The sequence below is a fragment of the Eucyclogobius newberryi genome, unplaced genomic scaffold (assembly GCF_026437365.1).
Source record: "Eucyclogobius newberryi isolate DKJ021-1_F unplaced genomic scaffold, fEucNew1.0.hap1 SCAF_9, whole genome shotgun sequence".
Classification (NCBI taxonomy): domain Eukaryota; kingdom Metazoa; phylum Chordata; class Actinopteri; order Gobiiformes; family Gobiidae; genus Eucyclogobius; species Eucyclogobius newberryi.
This window is the reverse complement of record NW_027316532.1, coordinates 18,236,597-18,262,340: the sequence shown is the minus strand read 5'-3', so window position 1 is coordinate 18,262,340 and position 25,744 is coordinate 18,236,597. Positions and strand designations below refer to the sequence as shown.

Genomic DNA, 25,744 nt, shown 5'->3' with positions numbered 1-25,744 from the left:
GAGATGATAGAGATGTTGGAGAGATGTTAGAGAGATGATAGAGATGTTAGAGATGTTGGAGAGATGTTAGAGAGATGTTAGAGAGATGTTAGAGAGATGATAGAGATGTTGGAGAGATGTTAGAGAGATGATAGAGATGTTAGAGATGTTGGAGAGATGTTAGAGAGATGATAGAGATGTTAGAGATGTTGGAGAGATGTTAGAGAGATGTTAGAGAGATGTTAGAGAGATGATAGAGATGTTAGAGATGTTGGAGAGATGTTAGAGAGATGTTAGAGAGATGTTAGAGAGATGATAGAGATGTTGGAGAGATGTTAGAGAGATGATAGAGATGTTAGAGATGTTGGAGAGATGTTAGAGAGATGATAGAGATGTTAGAGATGTTGGAGAGATGTTAGAGCGATGTTAGAGATGTTGGAGAGATGTTGGAGAGATGTTAGAGAGATGTTAGAGATGTTAGAGAGATGATAGAGATGTTAGAGAGATGATAGAGATGTTAGAGATGTTAGAAAGATGTTAGAGAGATGTTAGAGATGTTGGAGAGATGTTGGAGAGATGTTAGAGAGATGTTAGAGAGATGATAGAGATGTTAGAGAGATGTTAGAGATGTTAGAGAGATGTTAGAGAGATGATAGAGAGATGATAGAGATGTTAGAGATGTTAGAGAGATGTTAGAGAGATGATAGAGATGTTGGAGAGATGTTAGAGAGATGATAGAGATGTTAGAGAGATGTTAGAGAGATGATAGAGATGTTGGAGAGATGTTAGAGAGATGATAGAGATGTTAGAGAGATGTTAGAGAGATGATAGAGATGTTGGAGAGATGTTGGAGAGATGTTAGAGAGATGATAGAGATGTTAGAGATGTTGGAGAGATGTTAGAGAGATGTTAGAGAGATGTTAGAGAGATGATAGAGATGTTGGAGAGATGTTAGAGAGATGATAGAGATGTTAGAGATGTTGGAGAGATGTTAGAGCGATGTTAGAGATGTTGGAGAGATGTTGGAGAGATGTTAGAGAGATGTTAGAGATGTTAGAGAGATGATAGAGATGTTAGAGAGATGATAGAGATGTTAGAGATGTTAGAAAGATGTTAGAGAGATGTTAGAGATGTTGGAGAGATGTTGGAGAGATGTTGGAGAGATGTTGGAGAGATGTTAGAGAGATGATAGAGATGTTAGAGAGATGTTAGAGATGTTAGAGAGATGATAGAGATGTTAGAGAGATGTTAGAGATGTTAGAGAGATGTTAGAGAGATGTTAGAGATGTTAGAGAGATGTTAGAGAGATGTTAGAGAGATGATAGAGATGTTGGAGAGATGTTAGAGAGATGATAGAGATGTTAGAGAGATGTTATAGAGATGATAGAGATGTTGGAGAGATGTTAGAGAGATGATAGAGATGTTAGAGATGTTGGAGAGATGTTAGAGAGATGTTAGAGAGATGTTAGAGAGATGATAGAGATGTTGGAGAGATGTTAGAGAGATGATAGAGATGTTAGAGATGTTGGAGAGATGTTAGAGAGATGATAGAGATGTTAGAGATGTTGGAGAGATGTTAGAGAGATGTTAGAGAGATGTTAGAGAGATGATAGAGATGTTAGAGATGTTGGAGAGATGTTAGAGAGATGTTAGAGAGATGTTAGAGAGATGATAGAGATGTTGGAGAGATGTTAGAGAGATGATAGAGATGTTAGAGATGTTGGAGAGATGTTAGAGAGATGATAGAGATGTTAGAGATGTTGGAGAGATGTTAGAGCGATGTTAGAGATGTTGGAGAGATGTTGGAGAGATGTTAGAGAGATGTTAGAGATGTTAGAGAGATGATAGAGATGTTAGAGAGATGATAGAGATGTTAGAGATGTTAGAAAGATGTTAGAGAGATGTTAGAGATGTTGGAGAGATGTTGGAGAGATGTTAGAGAGATGTTAGAGAGATGATAGAGATGTTAGAGAGATGTTAGAGATGTTAGAGAGATGTTAGAGAGATGATAGAGAGATGATAGAGATGTTAGAGATGTTAGAGAGATGTTAGAGAGATGATAGAGATGTTGGAGAGATGTTAGAGAGATGATAGAGATGTTAGAGAGATGTTAGAGAGATGATAGAGATGTTGGAGAGATGTTAGAGAGATGATAGAGATGTTAGAGAGATGTTAGAGAGATGATAGAGATGTTGGAGAGATGTTGGAGAGATGTTAGAGAGATGATAGAGATGTTAGAGATGTTGGAGAGATGTTAGAGAGATGTTAGAGAGATGTTAGAGAGATGATAGAGATGTTGGAGAGATGTTAGAGAGATGATAGAGATGTTAGAGATGTTGGAGAGATGTTAGAGCGATGTTAGAGATGTTGGAGAGATGTTGGAGAGATGTTAGAGAGATGTTAGAGATGTTAGAGAGATGATAGAGATGTTAGAGAGATGATAGAGATGTTAGAGATGTTAGAAAGATGTTAGAGAGATGTTAGAGATGTTGGAGAGATGTTGGAGAGATGTTGGAGAGATGTTGGAGAGATGTTAGAGAGATGATAGAGATGTTAGAGAGATGTTAGAGATGTTAGAGAGATGATAGAGATGTTAGAGAGATGTTAGAGATGTTAGAGAGATGTTAGAGAGATGTTAGAGATGTTAGAGAGATGTTAGAGAGATGATAGAGATGTTAGAGAGATGTTAGAGATGTTAGAGAGATGATAGAGATGTTAGAGAGATGTTAGAGGTGTTAGAGAGATATTAGAGAGATGATAGAGATGTTAGAGATGTTAGAGAGATGTTAGAGAGATGATAGAGATGTTAGAGATGTTAGAGAGATGTTAGAGATGTTAGAGAGATGTTAGACATGTTAGAGAGATGTGATATATCGTTTTGCTTTCACAGTTTGACATTGAATGCGCCCTTCTTGCATATACAGTGAACCCTCGTTTATCGCGGGGGTTACGTTCCAGAACGAACCCGCAGTAGGCGAAATCCGCGAAGGAGAAACCTTTATTTTTTTACAGTTATTATACAATGAAATACTCCATAAAACATTGAAGCTCGCGCGCGCCGCTCTCACCGGCCTCGCAAACTTCAATTTGGCAAGCGGTTTTACGTACGTGTACATATTAATCCATAACGTTATTGACACACAGGTAGAGAAGACGCGGAGAGACTGTTTAGCCAATCAGAATGCAGAACACAATGCATGATGCAAAGTCCGCGAAAAGTGAACCGCGTTATAGCGAGGGATCACTGTATTACACAAAACAGGCATTCTCTCAGAGAATGGCGTCTCCTCTCCACAGATCTGACCCGTGATTTGGTGTCAGGCCGGCACCAGAACCTCCATCAGAAGAGTTTCATGTGGCACCTTCAACAAGCGGCCACATAATTAATTTACAAAGAAGTGACACGACTCAAACATAAACAGCTCAATACGACATACTATGATACTGTGATACTTTGATGCTTTGATACTTTGATGCTTTGATACTGCGATACAGTGATACAGTGATACTTTGATACTTTGATACTGTGATACTTTGATACTTTGATACTGTGATACTGTGATAATTTTTTTTACACAGTCAGAGTGGACGATACATCAGCATGTAGTGTATCATGACTGTTGTTTGGACGATACTCAACATTTTAATGCTGACGGTGTAATCCCTCATTCGTCCAGGCGTGTTCCATAGTAGAAAAAGCTTCAGTTGTAGTCATCTGGACTCAGTTTGAAAAAATAGACGTTTCGACTCTCATCCAAGAGTCATTGTCAATAAAAGAATTTAGATCGAGAACTCCGATATTAATACTGTTCTGTGGTAAGACCCGCCCATTGGGAGGAGCCTTCCTGAAGTAGAAAGAGTTGTTTGTTTCAACAGAAACTTCCCCCTTGTATCTACCGAGCTAGCCTATTCAGAATCTTAATGGGCTATTAGAATCCTCTTTGTCTTTGTGAGACCCTGGCTCAACCACCCTGAGTACCTGATTAGCATCTAAATGACCTGGTCCTCTACCTTTCCAGGGGTTCAGTAACCCATTATAAATAACAGGAAGATTAAACCTTAGCCCTCCATTTCTGTTTAAAGAAGGTCTTTCTTTTTTAACAAAAATAGCTTCCTTGACTCCTCTTTCAAACCATCTTTTCTCCCTGCTTAAAACCTTCACCTCACCGTCTTCAAACGAGTGATTAGAGGCTTCAAGATGGAGATGCACGGCACTCTGAGGTCCTGAAGAAATACAAGTTCAGGACCTCAGAGTGCCGTGACTCCTCTTTCAGATGGTTTGAAAGAGGAGTCAAGGAAGCTATTTTTGTTAAAAAAGAAAGACCTTCTTTAAACAGAAATGGAGGGCTAAGGTTTAATCTTCCTGTTATTTATAATGGGTTACTGAACCCCTGGAAAGGTAGAGGACCAGGTCATTTAGATGCTAATCAGGTACTCAGGGTGGTTGAGCCAGGGTCTCACAAAGACAAAGAGGATTCTAATAGCCCATTAAGATTCTGAATAGGCTAGCTCGGTAGATACAAGGGGGAGTTTCTGTTGAAACAAACAACTCTTTCTACTTCAGGAAGGCTCCTCCCAATGGGTGGGTCTTACCACAGAACAGTATTAATATCGGAGTTCTCGATCTAAATTCTTTTATTGACAATGACTCTTGGATGATGTCTCCTCCTTGAACCGACACCTTAACGTGGTGGAGGGGTTTGAGTGCCCGAATGATCCCGGGAGCTATGTTGTCGGGGGCTTCATGCCCCTGGTAGGGTCTCCCAAGGCAAACAGGTCCTAGGTGACGGGTCAGACAAAGATCGGTTCAGAAGCCTCTTATGACGACGACACAATCAAGGCAGTTCACGTCGCCCGGATCGGCGTCACCGGGGCCCCATCCTGGAGCCAGGCCTGGGATGGGTGCTCCATGGCGAGCGCCTGGTGGCCGGGTCTTACCCCACGGGACCCGGCCGGGCACAGCCCGAAAGAGCGACGTGCAGAGTTGTCAACCGATCACCACCTGGTGGTGAGTTGGATCCGCTGGCGGAGGAGGAAGCCGGACAGACTTGGCAGACCCAAGCGCATTGTGAGGGTCTGTTGGGAACGTCTAGTGGAGCCCTCTGTCAGTAGGGTATTCAACTCGCACCTCCGGGAGAGCTTCTCCCATGTCCCGGGGGAGGCTGGGGACATTGAGTCCGAGTGGACCATGTTCTCCGCCTCCATTGTTGATGCGGCTGCTCGGAGCTGTGGTCGCAAGGTCTCCGGTGCCTGTCGTGGCGGCAACCCCCGAACCCGGTGGTGGACACCGGAAGTAAGGGATGCCGTCAGACTAAAGAAGGAGGCCTATCAGGCCACTCTGGCTTGTAGGTCTCCGGAGGTCATCGACGGGTATCGGCAGGCCAAGCGAGCCGCGGCTCGTGCTGTCGCAGAGGCAAAAACCCGGGCCTGGGAGGAGTTCGGGGAGGCCATGGAGGAGGACTATCGGTCGGCACCAAAGAAATTCTGGCAAACCGTCCGGCGCCTCAGGAAGGGGAAGCAGTGTCTCACAAACACCGTTTACGGTGCGGGTGGAGGCCTGCTGACCTCGACTGGGGATGTCGTCGGACGGTGGAAGGAATACTTTGAGGATCTCCTTAATCCCTCAGTCACGTCTTCTGAAGAGGAAGTAGAGACCGGGGACTCGGAGGCTGGCTCATCCATCACCCAAGCTGAAGTCACTGAGGTTGTCCGCAAACTCCTCGGTGGCAGGGCTCCGGGGGTGGATGAGATCCGCCCTGAGTACCTAAAGTATCTGGATGTTGTAGGACTGTCTTGGTTGACACGTCTCTGCAACATCGCGTGGCGTTCGGGGACCGTGCCTCTGGACTGGCAGACCGGGGTGGTGGTCCCTCTGTTCAAGAAGGGGGACCGGAGGGTGTGTTCCAACTACAGAGGGATCACACTCCTCAGCCTCCCGGGTAAGGTCTATTCCAAGGTACTGGAGAGGAGAATCCGACCGATAGTCGAACCTCGGATTCAGGAGGAGCAGAGTGGTTTTCGTCCCGGTCGTGGAACACTGGACCAGCTCTATACCCTCCATCAGGACACGCTGGAGAGACTGTGTCTCTCGGCTGGCCTGGGAACGCCTCGGGATCCCCCCGGAGGAGTTAGAGGAAGTGTCTGGGGAGAAGGAAGTCTGGGAGTCCCTGCTCAGACTGCTGCCCCCGCGACCCGGCCCCGGATAAAGCGGCAGAAGATGGATGGATGGACTCTTGGATGAGAGTCGAAACGTCTATTTTTTCAAACTGAGTCCAGATGACTACAACTGAAGCTTTTTCTACTATATTAATGCTGAGTTTATTGTTTATAGGAAACAAAATTCTTCAAAAAACAAGATAAAAATGAGGATTTCAGGTGATATTTCTGAGCTTTTGTGATCACATTTTTCAGACAATTCACATTTCTCAGAATTAAATCTCAACTGATACGTTTTAAGACGAGTTTGATCACATTTCTGTTAGACTGACACAAAATCGTCCGAATATCGATATCGTCAGTGATATTTCTTTAGACAACAGACAAAATAAACGCTATTTTCTTTGTGTTCTGATGCAGCACGAGATCGCTCAGAAGCTGCTCCGGGAACGTCCCGCGAAGCTCCAGCGGTTTCATTTCAGATGCCATTTTAGAGCTTCAAAGACGGACGAGAGCGAGTTCACTTCCTGTTTGTTCTGGTAAATGTCACAGACTTTCAGAAGGCACATGGCGTTTGAGGTTTGGAGGAATGTTCTACGTTTGTTTTTGTCGCTGAATTCACTTTTAGAACTCAATCAACCGAGTGCGAACAACGTCGTAGTTCGTTTGGCTGCAATTATATACATCTAATGGAGATGTCGAGGCTTTAAAACCGCGGTGGAGTTCTCAGGAGACAACGGCAATAGTGTTACGTCACAACGGCAATAGTGTTAGCCTCACAACGGAAATAGTGTTAGCATCACTACGGCAATAGTGTTAGCGTCACAACAGCAATAGTGTTAGCGTCACTACGGCAATAGTGTTAGCATCATGACGGCAGTAGTGTTAGCATCACAACGGCAATAGTGTTAGCGTCACAACCACAATAGTGTTAGCGTCACAATGGCAGTAGTGTTAGCGTCACAACGTCAAAAGTGTTTGCGTCACAATGGCAGTAGTGTTAGCGTCACAACAACAATAGTGTTAGCGTCACTACGGCAATAGTGTTAGCATCATGACGGCAGTAGTGTTAGCATCACAACGGCAATAGTGTTAGCGTCACAACGGCAATAGTGTTAGCGTCACAATGGCAATAGTGTTAGCGTCACAACGTCAATAGTGTTTGCGTCACAACGGCAGTAGTGTTAGCGTCACAACGGCAATAGTGTTAGGGTCACAACGGCAATAGTGTTTGCGTCACAACGGCAGTAGTGTTAGCGTCACAACGGCAATAGTGTTAGGGTCACAACGGCAATAGTGTTAGCGTCACAACAGCAATAGTGTTAGCGTCACAACGGCAATAGCGTTAGCGTCACTACTTCCGGGCTAATTCTATTTCCATTGGGCTTTGGCTAAGTCAGACTACAATGGAAAAATAAAAAAAAATAAGATCAGGAAGTGAACTTTATAATTGTATGCATGTTTATAAAGGGGCAAGTTTGTTACTCAAAGCTAACTCTCTCCTGCTGTTTAGGCATTCAAATAAAGCTAAAATAAAATAATAAAACAAATTTAAATAATAAATCAGCGCTGTAGTGTTGTAATGTTGTCATGATACAACAACAGCAGAATTGTCCAATCTGCTCATAAAGAAGTGTTATTATTTCATTTAATCTACAGTTGATCTTTACGTTCTGCCACATAGAACGTAAAGAACATAAACCTTTAAAGTATCGACTACAAACTTTTGCATCTTGCGCTTCACAAGATATTGACAGATTGAACAGGATTTGTTGACATCTAATTCTAAGCTTCATTTATTACATTTTTAACATTAAAAAATAGACAAAATTTGAATGAACCCTAGTTTTAATACTAAACAAAGAATCCACAATCCCCTTTTTACATCTCATATGTCCAAATTAAATAAATACATCTCTGAGCAGTAAGATAGAAGGGGAAGCACAGGTGAGTATAGTATATGCACACATTTATTATCTATTATGTACTGCTGCTGTGCATTTTTAAATTTAAATGTGCGAGAACGACACAAACAGTAAAGTGTTGGTTTGTACTTCCTTCCAGTAACACCGCCTAGAATAAGTAACACTTATACTTTACGAGAGATAGAAAAACTTCACACTTATTGTCTTCAATGGAACATTTTTCACAATCAAAAATGCCAAAACAGCAACCGCACCGTGAAGAGGCGGGGCTTATCGGTATGAGGAGGCGAGGCTTATCACGGTGAAGAGGCGGGGCTTATCACAGTGAAGAGGCGGGGCTTATCACGATGAAGAGGAGAGTTTTTTTTCTCCTATTTCAGGGTATAGCGTAAAACACATTCTTTGAAGACGTACTACTACAGAAGACGTACATCTACAGTAGGTGGCGGTAAATGCACCTTTTCAGTTGGCTGCAAACCGCAACAAATTAAAAACAAATTAAAAGCAACAACAACACAAACTTTTAATGGTGAATGGCAGACAACTGTAAATGTACATTTACCGCCATCTACTTTATTCTTTAGCATTCTTTTGCAAGCAGCTTAATTGGTTGGAACACAACAACAACCACAACAACAACAACAACTGTAAATAGGCGGGGCTCATCAGTAAGAGGCGGGGCAATATTGTGTAAAATAATGACTATTGTGTGTTGTAGTTTAGCCTAATATGACATCTTTAAATACAAAAAACAAATTATTTTAAACACAAGTGTACAACTCGAATAAATGCCACGGCAGCAGGACAAACATGGCCTCAGCTGAACGGAAGGCGCCGGGCCGTCCCGACAGGTTCGCTACGTCTAACGGGGCCTGTGTGTCGCCTCACCTCCACCTGCACCATGAGGCACCGCTGTCTGCGCAGCTGGGCCACGTAGCCATAGATGTCCACTCTGCCCTCGGCCTCCAGACCCTCCATCATGGCGTCGATCCCGATGTAGCTGCCCGTCCGACCCACGCCAGCACTGTGAAGAACTAGAACTGTGAAGAACTAGAACTGTGAAGAACTAGGACTGTGAAGTACTAGAACTGTGAAGAACTAGGACTGTGAAGTACTAGAACTGTGAAGAACTAGGACTGTGAAGAACTAGAACTGCGAAGAACTAGGACAGTGAAGAACTAGAACTGTGAAGAACTAGGACTGTGAAGAACTAGAACTGTGAAGAACTAGGACTGTGAAGAACTAGGACTGTGAAGAACTAGGACTATGAAGAAGTAGAACTGTGCCAAAGGTGCTCTTCAAGGCTTATAATAACTTCTATGATCGTGTTTCTGTTTATTAGTTTTGTTAAGAATTTAGTTTATGATCCAGAGGAATTACATTTAAGAATAAAAAGGTTTGGGAGAAAATTAAATAAAGTCTCAACAAAGTTTGTGCAAATCAAAAGTGATTTTTTTCTCAAAACATTTGGCCTTCACAGTATGTTATTATTTATGTCCTTTTTTTCCTCCACAACTTCCATGACAACTTAGGCCTGAAGGCATTTGTTTTACTGCAGGAAATACTATAAAAAAGACCAAGGCTGAGGTTTGATGTCGTTTTCAAACCAAAACAACCAAAATGATTGACAAGAACACGACGACTGACAGCTCTGCCCTGGTTTTGTCTTATTGTTGTTTTTTCTCAAAGACATTTCGTTCCAAAGGTTTTATTTTACAGATGATCGACGCCACGACGCAGAGGAGGAAACAACAACCCGAGAGGACTCTACGTGTCCACGACGTAGAGGAGGCGACGACAACCCGAGAGGACTCTACGTGTCCACGACGCAGAGAAGGCGACGACAACCCGAGAGGACTCTACGTGTCCACGACGCAGAGGAGGCGACGACAACCCGAGAGGACTCTACGTGTCCACGACGCAAGACTCTACGTGTCCACGACGCAGAGGTGGCCACGACAACCCGAGAGGACTCTACGTGTCCACGACGTAGAGGAGGCGACGACAACCTGAGAGGACTCTACGTGTCCACGACGTAGAGGAGGCGACGACAACCCGAGAGGACTCTACGTGTCCACGACGTAGAGGAGGCGACGACAACCCGAGAGGACTCTACATGTCCACGACGCAGGACTCTACGTGTCCACGACGCAGAGGAGGCGACGACAACCCGAGAGGACTCTACGTGTCCACGACGTAGAGGAGGCGACGACAACCTGAGAGGACTCTACGTGTCCACGACGCAGAGGAGGCGACGACAACCCGAGAGGACTCTACGTGTCCACGACGCAGAGGAGGCGACGACAACCCGAGAGGACTCTACGTGTCCACGACGCAGAGGAGGCGACGACAACCCGAGAGGACTCTACATGTCAACGACGTAGAGGAGGCGATGACAACCCGAGAGGACTCTACGTGTCCACGACGCAGAGGAGGCGACGAAAACCCGAGAGGACTCTACATGTCAACGACGTAGAGGAGGCGATGACAACCCGAGAGGACTCTACGTGTCCACGACGCAGGACTCTACGTGTCCACGACGTAGAGGAGGCGACGACAACCCGAGAGGACTCTACGTGTCCACGACGCAGGACTCTATGTGTCCACGACGCAGAGGAGGCGACGACAACCCGAGAGGACTCTACGTGTCCACGACGCAGGACTCTACGTGTCCACGACGTAGAGGAGGCGACAACAATCCGAGAGGACTCTACGTGTCCACGACGTAGAGGAGGCGATGACAACCCGAGAGGACGCTACGTGTCCACGACGCAGAGGAGGCGACGACAACCCGAGAGGACTCTACGTGTCCACGAAGCAGGACTCTACGTGTCCACGACGCAGAGGAGGCGACGACAACCCGAGAAGACTCTACGTGTCCACGACGCAGAGGAGGCGACGACAACAACCCGAGAGGACTCTACATGTCCACGACGCAGAGGAGGCGACGACAACCAGAGAGGACTCTACGTGTCCACGAGGCAGAGGAGGAGACGACAACCAGAGAGGACTCTACGTGTCCACGATGCAGAGGAGGCGACGACAACCCGAGAGGACTCTACGTGTCCACGACGCAGAGGAGGCGACGACAACCAGAGAGGACTCTACGTGTCCACGACCTAGAGGAGGCGACGACAACCCGAGAGGACTCTACGTGTCCACGACGCAGGACTCTACGTGTCCACGACGCAGAGGAGGCGACGACAACCCGAGAGGACTCTACGTGTCCACAACGTAGAGGAGGGGACGACAACCCGAGAGGACTCTACGTGTCCACGACGCAGAGGAGGCGACGACAACCCGAGAGGACTCTACGTGTCCACGACGCAGAGGAGGCGACGAAAACCCGAGAGGACTCTACGTGTCCACGACGTAGAGGAGGCGATGACAACCCGAGAGGACTCTACGTGTCCACGACGCAGAGGAGGCGACGAAAACCCGAGAGGACTCTACGTGTCCACGACGTAGAGGAGGCGACAACAATCCGAGAGGACTCTACGTGTCCACGACGTAGAGGAGGCGACGACAACCCGAGAGGACGCTACGTGTCCACGACGTAGAGGAGGCGATGACAACCCGAGAGGACTCTACGTGTCCACGACGTAGAGGAGGCGACGACAACCAGAGAGGACTCTACGTGTCCACGACGTAGAGGAGGCGATGACAACCCGAGAGGACGCTACGTGTCCACGACGTAGAGGAGGCGATGACAACCCGAGAGGACGCTACGTGTCCACGACGCAGAGGAGGCGACGACAACCCGAGAGGACTCTACGTGTCCACGACGTAGAGGAGGCGACAACAATCCGAGAGGACTCTACGTGTCCACGACGTAGAGGAGGCGATGACAACCCGAGAGGACGCTACGTGTCCACGACGCAGAGGAGGCGACGACAACCCGAGAGGACTCTACGTGTCCACGACGCAGGACTCTACGTGTCCACGACGCAGAGGAGGCGACGACAACCCGAGAGGACTCTACGTGTCCACGACGCAGAGGAGGCGACGACAACAACCCGAGAGGACTCTACATGTCCACGACGCAGAGGAGGCGACGACAACCAGAGAGGTCTCTACGTGTCCACGACGCAGAGGAGGCGACGACAACCAGAGAGGACTCTACGTGTCCACGACGTAGAGGAGGCGACGACAACCCGAGAGGACTCTACGTGTCCACGACGCAGGACTCTACGTGTCCACGACGCAGAGGAGGCGACGACAACCCGAGAGGATTCTACGTGTCCACGACGTGGAGGAGGCGACGACAACCCGAGAGGACTCTACGTGTCCACGACGCAGAGGAGGCGACGACAACAACCCGAGAGGACTCTACATGTCCACGACGCAGAGGAGGCGACGACAACCAGAGAGGACTCTACGTGTCCACGAGGCAGAGGAGGAGACGACAACCAGAGAGGACTCTACGTGTCCACGACGCAGAGGAGGCGACGACCACCAGAGAGGACTCTACGTGTCCACGACGCAGAGGAGGCGACGACAACCTGAAAGGACTCTACGTGTCCACGACGCAAAGGAGGCGACGACAACCTGAGAGGACTCTACGTGTCCACGACGCAGAGGAGGCAACAACAACCCGAGAGGACTCTACGTGTCCACGACGCAGACGAGGCGACGACAACCCGAGAGGACTCTATGTGTTCACGACGCAGAAGAGGCGACGACAACCCGAGAGGACTCTACGTGTCCACGACGCAGAGGAGGCGACGACAACCCGAGAGGACTCTACGTGTCCACGACGCAGGACTCTACGTGTCCACGACGCAGAGGAGGCGACAACAACCCGAGAGAACTCTACGTGTCCACGACGCAGGACTCTACGTGTCCACGACGTAGAGGAGGCGACAACAACCCGAGAGGACTCTACGTGTCCACGACGTAGAGGAGGCGATGACAACCCGAGAGGACGCTACGTGTCCACGACGCAGAGGAGGCGACGACAACCCGAGAGGACTCTATGTGTCCACGACGCAGAGGAGGCGACGACAGCCTGAGAGGACTCTACGTGTCCACGATGCAGAGGAGGCGACGACAACCCGAGAGGACTCTACGTGTCCACGACGCAGAGGAGGCGACGACAACCAGAGAGGACTCTACGTGTCCACGACGCAGAGGAGGCGACGACAACCAGAGAGGACTCTACGTGTCCACGACGCAGAGGAGGGGACGACAACCTGAAAGGACTCTACGAGTCCACGACGCAGAGGAGGCGACGACAACCTGAGAGGACTCTACGTGTCCACGATGCAGAGGAGGCGACGACAACCCAAGAGGACTCTACGTGTTCATGACGCAGAGGAGGCGACGACAACCCGAGAGGACTCTACGTGTCCACGATGCAGAGGAGGCGACGACAACCCGAGAGGACTCTACGTGTCCACGACGCAGAGGAGGCTACGACAACCAGAGAGGACTCTACGTGTCCACGACGCAGAGGAGGCGACGACAACCAGAGAGGACTCTACGTGTCCACGACGCAGAGGAGGCAACGACAACCTGAAAGGACTCTACGTGTCCATGACGCAGAGGAGGCTACGACAACCTGAGAGGACTCTACGTTTCCACGATGCAGAGGAGGCGACGACAACCCAAGAGGACTCTACGTGTTCATGACGCAGAGGAGGCGACGACAATCTGAGAGGACTCTATGTGTTCACGACGCAGAAGAGGCGACGACAACCCGAGAGGACTCTACGTGTCCACGACGCAGAGGAGGCGACGACAACCCGAGAGGACTCTACGTGTCCACGACGCAGGACTCTACGTGTCCACGACGCAGAGGAGGCGACAACAACCTGAGAGAACTCTACGTGTCCACGACGCAGGACTCTACGTGTCCACGACGCAGAGGAGGCGACAACAACCCGAGAGGACTCTACGTATCCACGACGCAGAGGAGGCGACGACAACCCGAGAGGACTCTACGTGTCCACGACGCAGGACTCTACGTGTCCACGACGCAGAGGAGGCGACGACAACCTGAGAGGACTCTACGTGTCCACGATGCAGAGGAGGCGACGACAACCCGAGAGGACTCTACGTGTCCACGACGCAGGACTCTACGTGTCCACGACGCAGAGGAGGCGACGACAACCCGAGAGGACTCTACGTGTCCACAACGTAGAGGAGGGGACGACAACCCGAGAGGACTCTACGTGTCCACGACGCAGAGGAGGCGACGACAACCCGAGAGGACTCTACGTGTCCACGACGCAGAGGAGGCGACGAAAACCCGAGAGGACTCTACGTGTCCACGACGTAGAGGAGGCGATGACAACCCGAGAGGACTCTACGTGTCCACGACGCAGAGGAGGCGACGAAAACCCGAGAGGACTCTACGTGTCCACGACGTAGAGGAGGCGACAACAATCCGAGAGGACTCTACGTGTCCACGACGTAGAGGAGGCGACGACAACCCGAGAGGACGCTACGTGTCCACGACGTAGAGGAGGCGATGACAACCCGAGAGGACTCTACGTGTCCACGACGTAGAGGAGGCGACGACAACCAGAGAGGACTCTACGTGTCCACGACGTAGAGGAGGCGATGACAACCCGAGAGGACGCTACGTGTCCACGACGTAGAGGAGGCGATGACAACCCGAGAGGACGCTACGTGTCCACGACGCAGAGGAGGCGACGACAACCCGAGAGGACTCTACGTGTCCACGACGTAGAGGAGGCGACAACAATCCGAGAGGACTCTACGTGTCCACGACGTAGAGGAGGCGATGACAACCCGAGAGGACGCTACGTGTCCACGACGCAGAGGAGGCGACGACAACCCGAGAGGACTCTACGTGTCCACGACGCAGGACTCTACGTGTCCACGACGCAGAGGAGGCGACGACAACCCGAGAGGACTCTACGTGTCCACGACGCAGAGGAGGCGACGACAACAACCCGAGAGGACTCTACATGTCCACGACGCAGAGGAGGCGACGACAACCAGAGAGGTCTCTACGTGTCCACGACGCAGAGGAGGCGACGACAACCAGAGAGGACTCTACGTGTCCACGACGTAGAGGAGGCGACGACAACCCGAGAGGACTCTACGTGTCCACGACGCAGGACTCTACGTGTCCACGACGCAGAGGAGGCGACGACAACCCGAGAGGATTCTACGTGTCCACGACGTGGAGGAGGCGACGACAACCCGAGAGGACTCTACGTGTCCACGACGCAGAGGAGGCGACGACAACAACCCGAGAGGACTCTACATGTCCACGACGCAGAGGAGGCGACGACAACCAGAGAGGACTCTACGTGTCCACGAGGCAGAGGAGGAGACGACAACCAGAGAGGACTCTACGTGTCCACGACGCAGAGGAGGCGACGACCACCAGAGAGGACTCTACGTGTCCACGACGCAGAGGAGGCGACGACAACCTGAAAGGACTCTACGTGTCCACGACGCAAAGGAGGCGACGACAACCTGAGAGGACTCTACGTGTCCACGACGCAGAGGAGGCAACAACAACCCGAGAGGACTCTACGTGTCCACGACGCAGACGAGGCGACGACAACCCGAGAGGACTCTATGTGTTCACGACGCAGAAGAGGCGACGACAACCCGAGAGGACTCTACGTGTCCACGACGCAGAGGAGGCGACGACAACCCGAGAGGACTCTACGTGTCCACGACGCAGGACTCTACGTGTCCACGACGCAGAGGAGGCGACAACAACCCGAGAGAACTCTACGTGTCCACGACGCAGGACTCTACGTGTCCACGACGTAGAGGAGGCGACAACAACCCGAGAGGACTCTACGTGTCCACGACGTAGAGGAGGCGATGACAACCCGAGAGGACGCTACGTGTCCACGACGCAGAGGAGGCGACGACAACCCGAGAGGACTCTATGTGTCCACGACGCAGAGGAGGCGACGACAGCCTGAGAGGACTCTACGTGTCCACGATGCAGAGGAGGCGACGACAACCCGAGAGGACTCTACGTGTCCACGACGCAGAGGAGGCGACGACAACCAGAGAGGACTCTACGTGTCCACGACGCAGAGGAGGCGACGACAACCAGAGAGGACTCTACGTGTCCACGACGCAGAGGAGGGGACGACAACCTGAAAGGACTCTACGAGTCCACGACGCAGAGGAGGCGACGACAACCTGAGAGGACTCTACGTGTCCACGATGCAGAGGAGGCGACGACAACCCAAGAGGACTCTACGTGTTCATGACGCAGAGGAGGCGACGACAACCCGAGAGGACTCTACGTGTCCACGATGCAGAGGAGGCGACGACAACCCGAGAGGACTCTACGTGTCCACGACGCAGAGGAGGCTACGACAACCAGAGAGGACTCTACGTGTCCACGACGCAGAGGAGGCGACGACAACCAGAGAGGACTCTACGTGTCCACGACGCAGAGGAGGCAACGACAACCTGAAAGGACTCTACGTGTCCATGACGCAGAGGAGGCTACGACAACCTGAGAGGACTCTACGTTTCCACGATGCAGAGGAGGCGACGACAACCCAAGAGGACTCTACGTGTTCATGACGCAGAGGAGGCGACGACAATCTGAGAGGACTCTATGTGTTCACGACGCAGAAGAGGCGACGACAACCCGAGAGGACTCTACGTGTCCACGACGCAGAGGAGGCGACGACAACCCGAGAGGACTCTACGTGTCCACGACGCAGGACTCTACGTGTCCACGACGCAGAGGAGGCGACAACAACCTGAGAGAACTCTACGTGTCCACGACGCAGGACTCTACGTGTCCACGACGCAGAGGAGGCGACAACAACCCGAGAGGACTCTACGTATCCACGACGCAGAGGAGGCGACGACAACCCGAGAGGACTCTACGTGTCCACGACGCAGGACTCTACGTGTCCACGACGCAGAGGAGGCGACGACAACCTGAGAGGACTCTACGTGTCCACGATGCAGAGGAGGCGACGACAACCCGAGAGGACTCTACGTGTCCACGACGCAGGACTCTACGTGTCCACGACGCAGAGGAGGCGACGACAACCCGAGAGGACTCTACGTGTCCACAACGTAGAGGAGGGGACGACAACCCGAGAGGACTCTACGTGTCCACGACGCAGAGGAGGCGACGACAACCCGAGAGGACTCTACGTGTCCACGACGCAGAGGAGGCGACGAAAACCCGAGAGGACTCTACGTGTCCACGACGTAGAGGAGGCGATGACAACCCGAGAGGACTCTACGTGTCCACGACGCAGAGGAGGCGACGAAAACCCGAGAGGACTCTACGTGTCCACGACGTAGAGGAGGCGACAACAATCCGAGAGGACTCTACGTGTCCACGACGTAGAGGAGGCGACGACAACCCGAGAGGACGCTACGTGTCCACGACGTAGAGGAGGCGATGACAACCCGAGAGGACTCTACGTGTCCACGACGTAGAGGAGGCGACGACAACCAGAGAGGACTCTACGTGTCCACGACGTAGAGGAGGCGATGACAACCCGAGAGGACGCTACGTGTCCACGACGTAGAGGAGGCGCTGACAACCCGAGAGGACGCTACGTGTCCACGACGCAGAGGAGGCGACGACAACCCGAGAGGACTCTACGTGTCCACGACGTAGAGGAGGCGACAACAATCCGAGAGGACTCTACGTGTCCACGACGTAGAGGAGGCGATGACAACCCGAGAGGACGCTACGTGTCCACGACGCAGAGGAGGCGACGACAACCCGAGAGGACTCTACGTGTCCACGACGCAGGACTCTACGTGTCCACGACGCAGAGGAGGCGACGACAACCCGAGAGGACTCTACGTGTCCACGACGCAGAGGAGGCGACGACAACAACCCGAGAGGACTCTACATGTCCACGACGCAGAGGAGGCGACGACAACCAGAGAGGACTCTACGTGTCCACGACGCAGAGGAGGCGACGACAACCAGAGAGGACTCTACGTGTCCACGACGTAGAGGAGGCGACGACAACCCGAGAGGACTCTACGTGTCCACGACGCAGGACTCTACGTGTCCACGACGCAGAGGAGGCGACGACAACCCGAGAGGATTCTACGTGTCCACGACGTGGAGGAGGCGACGACAACCCGAGAGGACTCTACGTGTCCACGACGCAGAGGAGGCGACGACAACAACCCGAGAGGACTCTACATGTCCACGACGCAGAGGAGGCGACGACAACCAGAGAGGACTCTACGTGTCCACGAGGCAGAGGAGGAGACGACAACCAGAGAGGACTCTACGTGTCCACGACGCAGAGGAGGCGACGACCACCAGAGAGGACTCTACGTGTCCACGACGCAGAGGAGGCGACGACAACCTGAAAGGACTCTACGTGTCCACGACGCAAAGGAGGCGACGACAACCTGAGAGGACTCTACGTGTCCACGACGCAGAGGAGGCAACAACAACCCGAGAGGACTCTACGTGTCCACGACGCAGACGAGGCGACGACAACCCGAGAGGACTCTATGTGTTCACGACGCAGAAGAGGCGACGACAACCCGAGAGGACTCTACGTGTCCACGACGCAGAGGAGGCGACGACAACCCGAGAGGACTCTACGTGTCCACGACGCAGGACTCTACGTGTCCACGACGCAGAGGAGGCGACAACAACCCGAGAGAACTCTACGTGTCCACGACGCAGGACTCTACGTGTCCACGACGTAGAGGAGGCGACAACAACCCGAGAGGACTCTACGTGTCCACGACGTAGAGGAGGCGATGACAACCCGAGAGGACGCTACGTGTCCACGACGCAGAGGAGGCGACGACAACCCGAGAGGACTCTATGTGTCCACGACGCAGAGGAGGCGACGACAGCCTGAGAGGACTCTACGTGTCCACGATGCAGAGGAGGCGACGACAACCCGAGAGGACTCTACGTGTCCACGACGCAGAGGAGGCGACGACAACCAGAGAGGACTCTACGTGTCCACGACGCAGAGGAGGCGACGACAACCAGAGAGGACTCTACGTGTCCACGACGCAGAGGAGGGGACGACAACCTGAAAGGACTCTACGAGTCCACGACGCAGAGGAGGCGACGACAACCTGAGAGGACTCTACGTGTCCACGATGCAGAGGAGGCGACGACAACCCAAGAGGACTCTACGTGTTCATGACGCAGAGGAGGCGACGACAACCCGAGAGGACTCTACGTGTCCACGATGCAGAGGAGGCGACGACAACCCGAGAGGACTCTACGTGTCCACGACGCAGAGGAGGCTACGACAACCAGAGAGGACTCTACGTGTCCACGACGCAGAGGAGGCGACGACAACCAGAGAGGACTCTACGTGTCCACGACGCAGAGGAGGCAACGACAACCTGAAAGGACTCTACGTGTCCATGACGCAGAGGAGGCTACGACAACCTGAGAGGACTCTACGTTTCCACGATGCAGAGGAGGCGACGACAACCCAAGAGGACTCTACGTGTTCATGACGCAGAGGAGGCGACGACAATCTGAGAGGACTCTATGTGTTCACGACGCAGAAGAGGCGACGACAACCCGAGAGGACTCTACGTGTCCACGACGCAGAGGAGGCGACGACAACCCGAGAGGACTCTACGTGTCCACGACGCAGGACTCTACGTGTCCACGACGCAGAGGAGGCGACAACAACCTGAGAGAACTCTACGTGTCCACGACGCAGGACTCTACGTGTCCACGACGCAGAGGAGGCGACAACAACCCGAGAGGACTCTACGTGTCCACGACGCAGAGGAGGCGACGACAACCCGAGAGGACTCTACGTGTCCACGACGCAGGACTCTACGTGTCCACGACGCAGAGGAGGCGACGACAACCTGAGAGGACTCTACGTGTCCACGATGCAGAGGAGGCGACGACAACCCAAGAGGACTCTACGTGTTCATGACGCAGAGGAGGCGACGACAACCCGAGAGGACTCTACGTGTCCACGATGCAGAGGAGGCGACGACAACCCGAGAGGACTCTACGTGTCCACGACGCAGACGAGGCGACGACAACCCGAGAGGACTCTACGTTTCCACGATGCAGAGGAGGCGACGACAACCCAAGAGGACTCTACGTTTCCACGATGCAGAGGAGGCGACGACAACCCAAGAGGACTCTACGTGTTCATGACGCAGAGGAGGCGACGACAATCTGAGAGGACTCTATGTGTTCACGACGCAGAAGAGGCGACGACAACCCGAGAGAACTCTACGTGTCCACGACGCAGAGGAGGCGACGACAACCAGAGAGGACTCTACGTGTCCACGACGCAGAGGAGGCGACGACAACCAGAGAGGACTCTACGTGTCCACGACGCAGAGGAGGCAACGACAACCTGAAAGGACTCTACGTGTCCACGACGCAGAGGAGGCTACGACAACCTGAGAGGACTCTACGTTTCCACGATGCAGAGGAGGCGACGACAACCCAAGAGGACTCTACGTGTTCATGACGCAGAGGAGGCGACGACAATCTGAGAGGACTCTATGTGTTCACGACGCAGAAGAGGCGACGACAACCCGAGAGGACTCTACGTGTCCACGACGCAGAGGAGGCGACGACAACCCGAGAGGACTCTACGTGTCCACGACGCAGGACTCTACGTGTCCACGACGCAGAGGAGGCGACAACAACCTGAGAGAACTCTACGTGTCCACGACGCAGGACTCTACGTGTCCACGACACAGAGGAGGCGACAACAACCCGAGAGGACTCTACGTGTCCACGACGCAGAGGAGGCGACGACAACCCGAGAGGACTCTACGTGTCCACGACGCAGGACTCTACGTGTCCACGACGCAAAGGAGGCGACGACAACCTGAGAGGACTCTACGTGTCCACGATGCAGAGGAGGCGACGACAACCCAAGAGGACTCTACGTGTTCATGACGCAGAGGAGGCGACGACAACCCGAGAGGACTCTACGTGTCCACGATGCAGAGGAGGCGACGACAACCCGAGAGGACTCTACGTGTCCACGACGCAGAGGAGGCGACGACAACCAGAGAGGACTCTACGTGTCCACGACGCAGAGGAGGCGACGACAACCAGAGAGGACTCTACGTGTCCACGACGCAGAGGAGGCAACGACAACCTGAAAGGACTCTACGTGTCCACGACGCAGAGGAGGCTACGACAACCTGAGAGGACTCTACGTTTCCACGATGCAGAGGAGGCGACGACAACCCAAGAGGACTCTACGTGTTCATGACGCAGAGGAGGCGACGACAATCTGAGAGGACTCTACGTGTCCACGACGCAGAGGAGGCGACGACAACCCGAGAGGACTCTACGTGTCCACGACGCAGGACTCTACGTGTCCACGACGCAGAGGAGGCGACAACAACCCGAGAGAACTCTACGTGTCCACGACGCAGGACTCTACGTGTCCACGACGTAGAGGAGGCGACAACAACCCGAGAGGACTCTACGTGTCCACGGCGTAGAGGAGGCGAAGACAACCCGAGAGGACGCTACGTGTCCACGACGCAGAGGAGGCGACGACAACCCGAGAGGACTCTACGTGTCCACGACGTAGAGGAGGCGACGACAACCCGAGAGGACTCTACGTGTCCACGACGCAGAGGAGGCGACGACAACCCGAGAGGACTCTACATGTCCACGACGTAGAGGAGGCGATGACAACCCGAGAGGACTCTACGTGTCCACGACGCAGAGGAGGCGACGAAAACCCGAGAGGACTCTACGTGTCCACGACGTAGAGGAGGCGACGACAACCCGAGAGGACTCTACGTGTCCACGACGTAGAGGAGGCGACAACAATCCGAGAGGACTCTACGTGTCCACGACGTAGAGGAGGCGATGACAACCCGAGAGGACGCTACGTGTCCATGACGTAGAGGAGGCGATGACAACCCGAGAGGACGCTACGTGTCCACGACGCAGAGGAGGCGACGACAACCCGAGAGGACTCTACGTGTCCACGACGTAGAGGAGGCGACAACAATCCGAGAGGACTCTACGTGTCCACGACGTAGAGGAGGCGATGACAACCCGAGAGGACGCTACGTGTCCACGACGCAGAGGAGGCGACGACAACCCGAGAGGACTCTACGTGTCCACGACGCAGGACTCTACGTGTCCACGACGCAGAGGAGGCGACGACAACCCGAGAGGACTCTACGTGTCCACGAGGCAGAGGAGGCGACAACAACCAGAGAGGACTCTACGTGTCCACGACGCAGAGGAGGCGACGACCACCAGAGAGGACTCTACGTGTCCACGACGCAGAGGAGGCGACGACAACCTGAAAGGACTCTACGTGTCCACGACGCAGAGGAGGCGACGACAACCTGAGAGGACTCTACGTGTTCATGACGCAGAGGAGGCGACGACAACCCGAGAGGACTCTACGTGTCCACGATGCAGAGGAGGCGACGACAACCCGAGAGGACTCTACGTGTCCACGACGCAGAGGAGGCGACGACAACCAGAGAGGACTCTACGTGTCCACGACGCAGAGGAGGCGACGACAACCAGAGAGGACTCTACGTGTCCACGACGCAGAGGAGGCAACGACAACCTGAAAGGACTCTACGTGTCCACGACGCAGAGGAGGCTACGACAACCTGAGAGGACTCTACGTTTCCACGATGCAGAGGAGGCGACGACAACCCAAGAGGACTCTACGTGTTCATGACGCAGAGGAGGCGACGACAATCTGAGAGGACTCTACGTGTCCACGACGCAGAGGAGGCGACGACAACCCGAGAGGACTCTACGTGTCCACGACGCAGGACTCTACGTGTCCACGACGCAGAGGAGGCGACAACAACCCGAGAGAACTCTACGTGTCCACGACGCAGGACTCTACGTGTCCACGACGTAGAGGAGGCGACAACAACCCGAGAGGACTCTACGTGTCCACGGCGTAGAGGAGGCGAAGACAACCCGAGAGGACGCTACGTGTCCACGACGCAGAGGAGGCGACGACAACCCGAGAGGACTCTACGTGTCCACGACGTAGAGGAGGCGACGACAACCCGAGAGGACTCTACGTGTCCACGACGCAGAGGAGGCGACGACAACCCGAGAGGACTCTACATGTCCACGACGTAGAGGAGGCGATGACAACCCGAGAGGACTCTACGTGTCCACGACGCAGAGGAGGCGACGAAAACCCGAGAGGACTCTACGTGTCCACGACGTAGAGGAGGCGACGACAACCCGAGAGGACTCTACGTGTCCACGACGTAGAGGAGGCGACAACAATCCGAGAGGACTCTACGTGTCCACGACGTAGAGGAGGCGATGACAACCCGAGAGGACGCTACGTGTCCATGACGTAGAGGAGGCGATGACAACCCGAGAGGACGCTACGTGTCCACGACGCAGAGGAGGCGACGACAACCCGAGAGGACTCTACGTGTCCACGACGTAGAGGAGGCGACAACAATCCGAGAGGACTCTACGTGTCCACGACGTAGAGGAGGCGATGACAACCCGAGAGGACGCTACGTGTCCACGACGCAGAGGAGGCGACGACAACCCGAGAGGACTCTACGTGTCCACGACGCAGGACTCTACGTGTCCACGACGCAGAGGAGGCGACGACAACCCGAGAGGACTCTACGTGTCCACGACGCAGAGGAGGCGACGACAACAACCCGAGAGGACTCTACATGTCCACGACGCAGAGGAGGCAACGACAACCAGAGAGGACTCTACGTGTCCAAGAGGAAGAGGAGGAGACGACAACCAGAGAGGACTCTACGTGTCCACGATGCAGAGGAGGCAACGACAACCCGAGAGGACTCTACGTGTCCACGACGCAGAGGAGGCGACGACAACCAGAGAGGACTCTACGTGTCCACGACGTAGAGGAGGCGACGACAATCTGAGAGGACTCTATGTGTTCACGACGCAGAAGAGGCGACGACAACCCGAGAGGACTCTACGTGTCCACGACGCAGAGGAGGCGACGACAACCCGAGAGGACTCTACGTGTCCACGACGCAGGACTCTACGTGTCCACAACGCAGGACTCTACGTGTCCACGACGCAGAGGAGGCGACAACAACCCGAGAGAACTCTATGTGTCCACGACGCAGGACTCTACGTGTCCACGACGTAGAGGAGGCGACAACAACCCGAGAGGACTCTACGTGTCCACGACGTAGAGGAGGCGATGACAACCCGAGAGGACGCTACGTGTCCACGACGCAGAGGAGGCGACGACAACCCGAGAGGACTCTACGTGTCCACGACGTAGAGGAGGCGACGACAACCCGAGAGGACTCTACGTGTCCACGACGCAGGACTCTACTTGTCCACGACTTAGAGGAGGCGACGACAACCTGAGAGGACTCTATGTGTTCACGACGCAGAAGAGGCGACGACAACCCGAGAGGACTCTACGTGTCCACGACGCAGAGGAGGCGACGACAACAACCCGAGAGGACTCTACATGTCCACGACGCAGAGGAGGCGACGACAACCCGAGAGGACTCTACGTGTCCACGACGTAGAGGAGGCGACGACAACCCGAGAGGACTCTATGTGTTCACGACGCAGAAGAGGCGACGACAACCCGAGAGGACTCTACGTGTCCACGACGCAGAGGAGGCGACGACAACAACCCGAGAGGACTCTACATGTCCACGACGCAGAGGAGGCGACGACAACCAGAGAGGACTCTACGTGTCCACGAGGCAGAGGAGGCGACAACAACCAGAGAGGACTCTACGTGTCCACGACGCAGAGGAGGCGACGACCACCAGAGAGGACTCTACGTGTCCACGACGCAGAGGAGGCGACGACAACCTGAAAGGACTCTACGTGTCCACGACGCAGAGGAGGCGACGACAACCTGAGAGGACTCTACGTGTCCACGACGCAGAGGAGGCAACAACAACCCAAGAGGACTCTACGTGTCCACGACGCAGACGAGGCGACGACAACCCGAGAGGACTCTAAGTGTCCACGACGCAGAGGAGGCGACGACAACCAGAGAGGACTCTACGTGTCCATGATGCAGAGGAGGCGACGACAACCCGAGAGGACTCTACGTGTCCACGACGCAGAGGAGGCGACGACAACCAGAGAGGACTCTACGTGTCCACGACGCAGAGGAGGCGACGACAACCAGAGAGGACTCTACGTGTCCACGATGCAGAGGAGGCAACGACAACCTGAAAGGACTCTACGTGTCCACGACGCAGAGGAGGCGACGACAACCTGAGAGGACTCTACGTGTCCACGATGCAGAGGAGGCGACGACAACCCAAGAGGACTCTATGTGTTCATGACGCAGAGGAGGCGACGACAACCCGAGAGGACTCTACGTGTCCACGATGCAGAGGAGGCGACGACAACCCGAGAGGACTCTACGTGTCCACGACGCAGAGGAGGCGACGACAACCAGAGAGGACTCTACGTGTCCACGACGCAGAGGAGGCGACGACAACCAGAGAGGACTCTACGTGTCCACGACGCAGAGGAGGCAACGACAACCTGAAAGGACTCTACGTGTCCACGACGCAGAGGAGGCTACGACAACCTGAGAGGACTCTACGTTTCCACGATGCAGAGAAGGCGACGACAACCCAAGAGCACTCTACGTGTTCATGACGCAGAGGAGGCGACGACAATCTGAGAGGACTCTATGTGTTCACGACGCAGAAGAGGCGACGACAACCCGAGAGGACTCTACGTGTCCACGACGCAGAGGAGGCGACGACAACCAGAG

At 53.4% G+C, this 25,744-nt stretch overlaps 1 protein-coding gene across 1 annotated transcript in view; it reads right to left on the bottom strand.

The window, feature by feature from the left end:
• Positions 1-25,744, bottom strand: part of ptprc (protein tyrosine phosphatase receptor type C) — a 75,206-nt gene that overhangs the window by 9,532 nt on the left and 39,930 nt on the right. Inside the window, exon 22 of the mRNA XM_072438114.1 lies at positions 8,949-9,084. Coding sequence (XP_072294215.1) covers positions 8,949-9,084 — 136 coding nt within the window. The remainder of the gene's footprint in view (positions 1-8,948; positions 9,085-25,744) is intronic.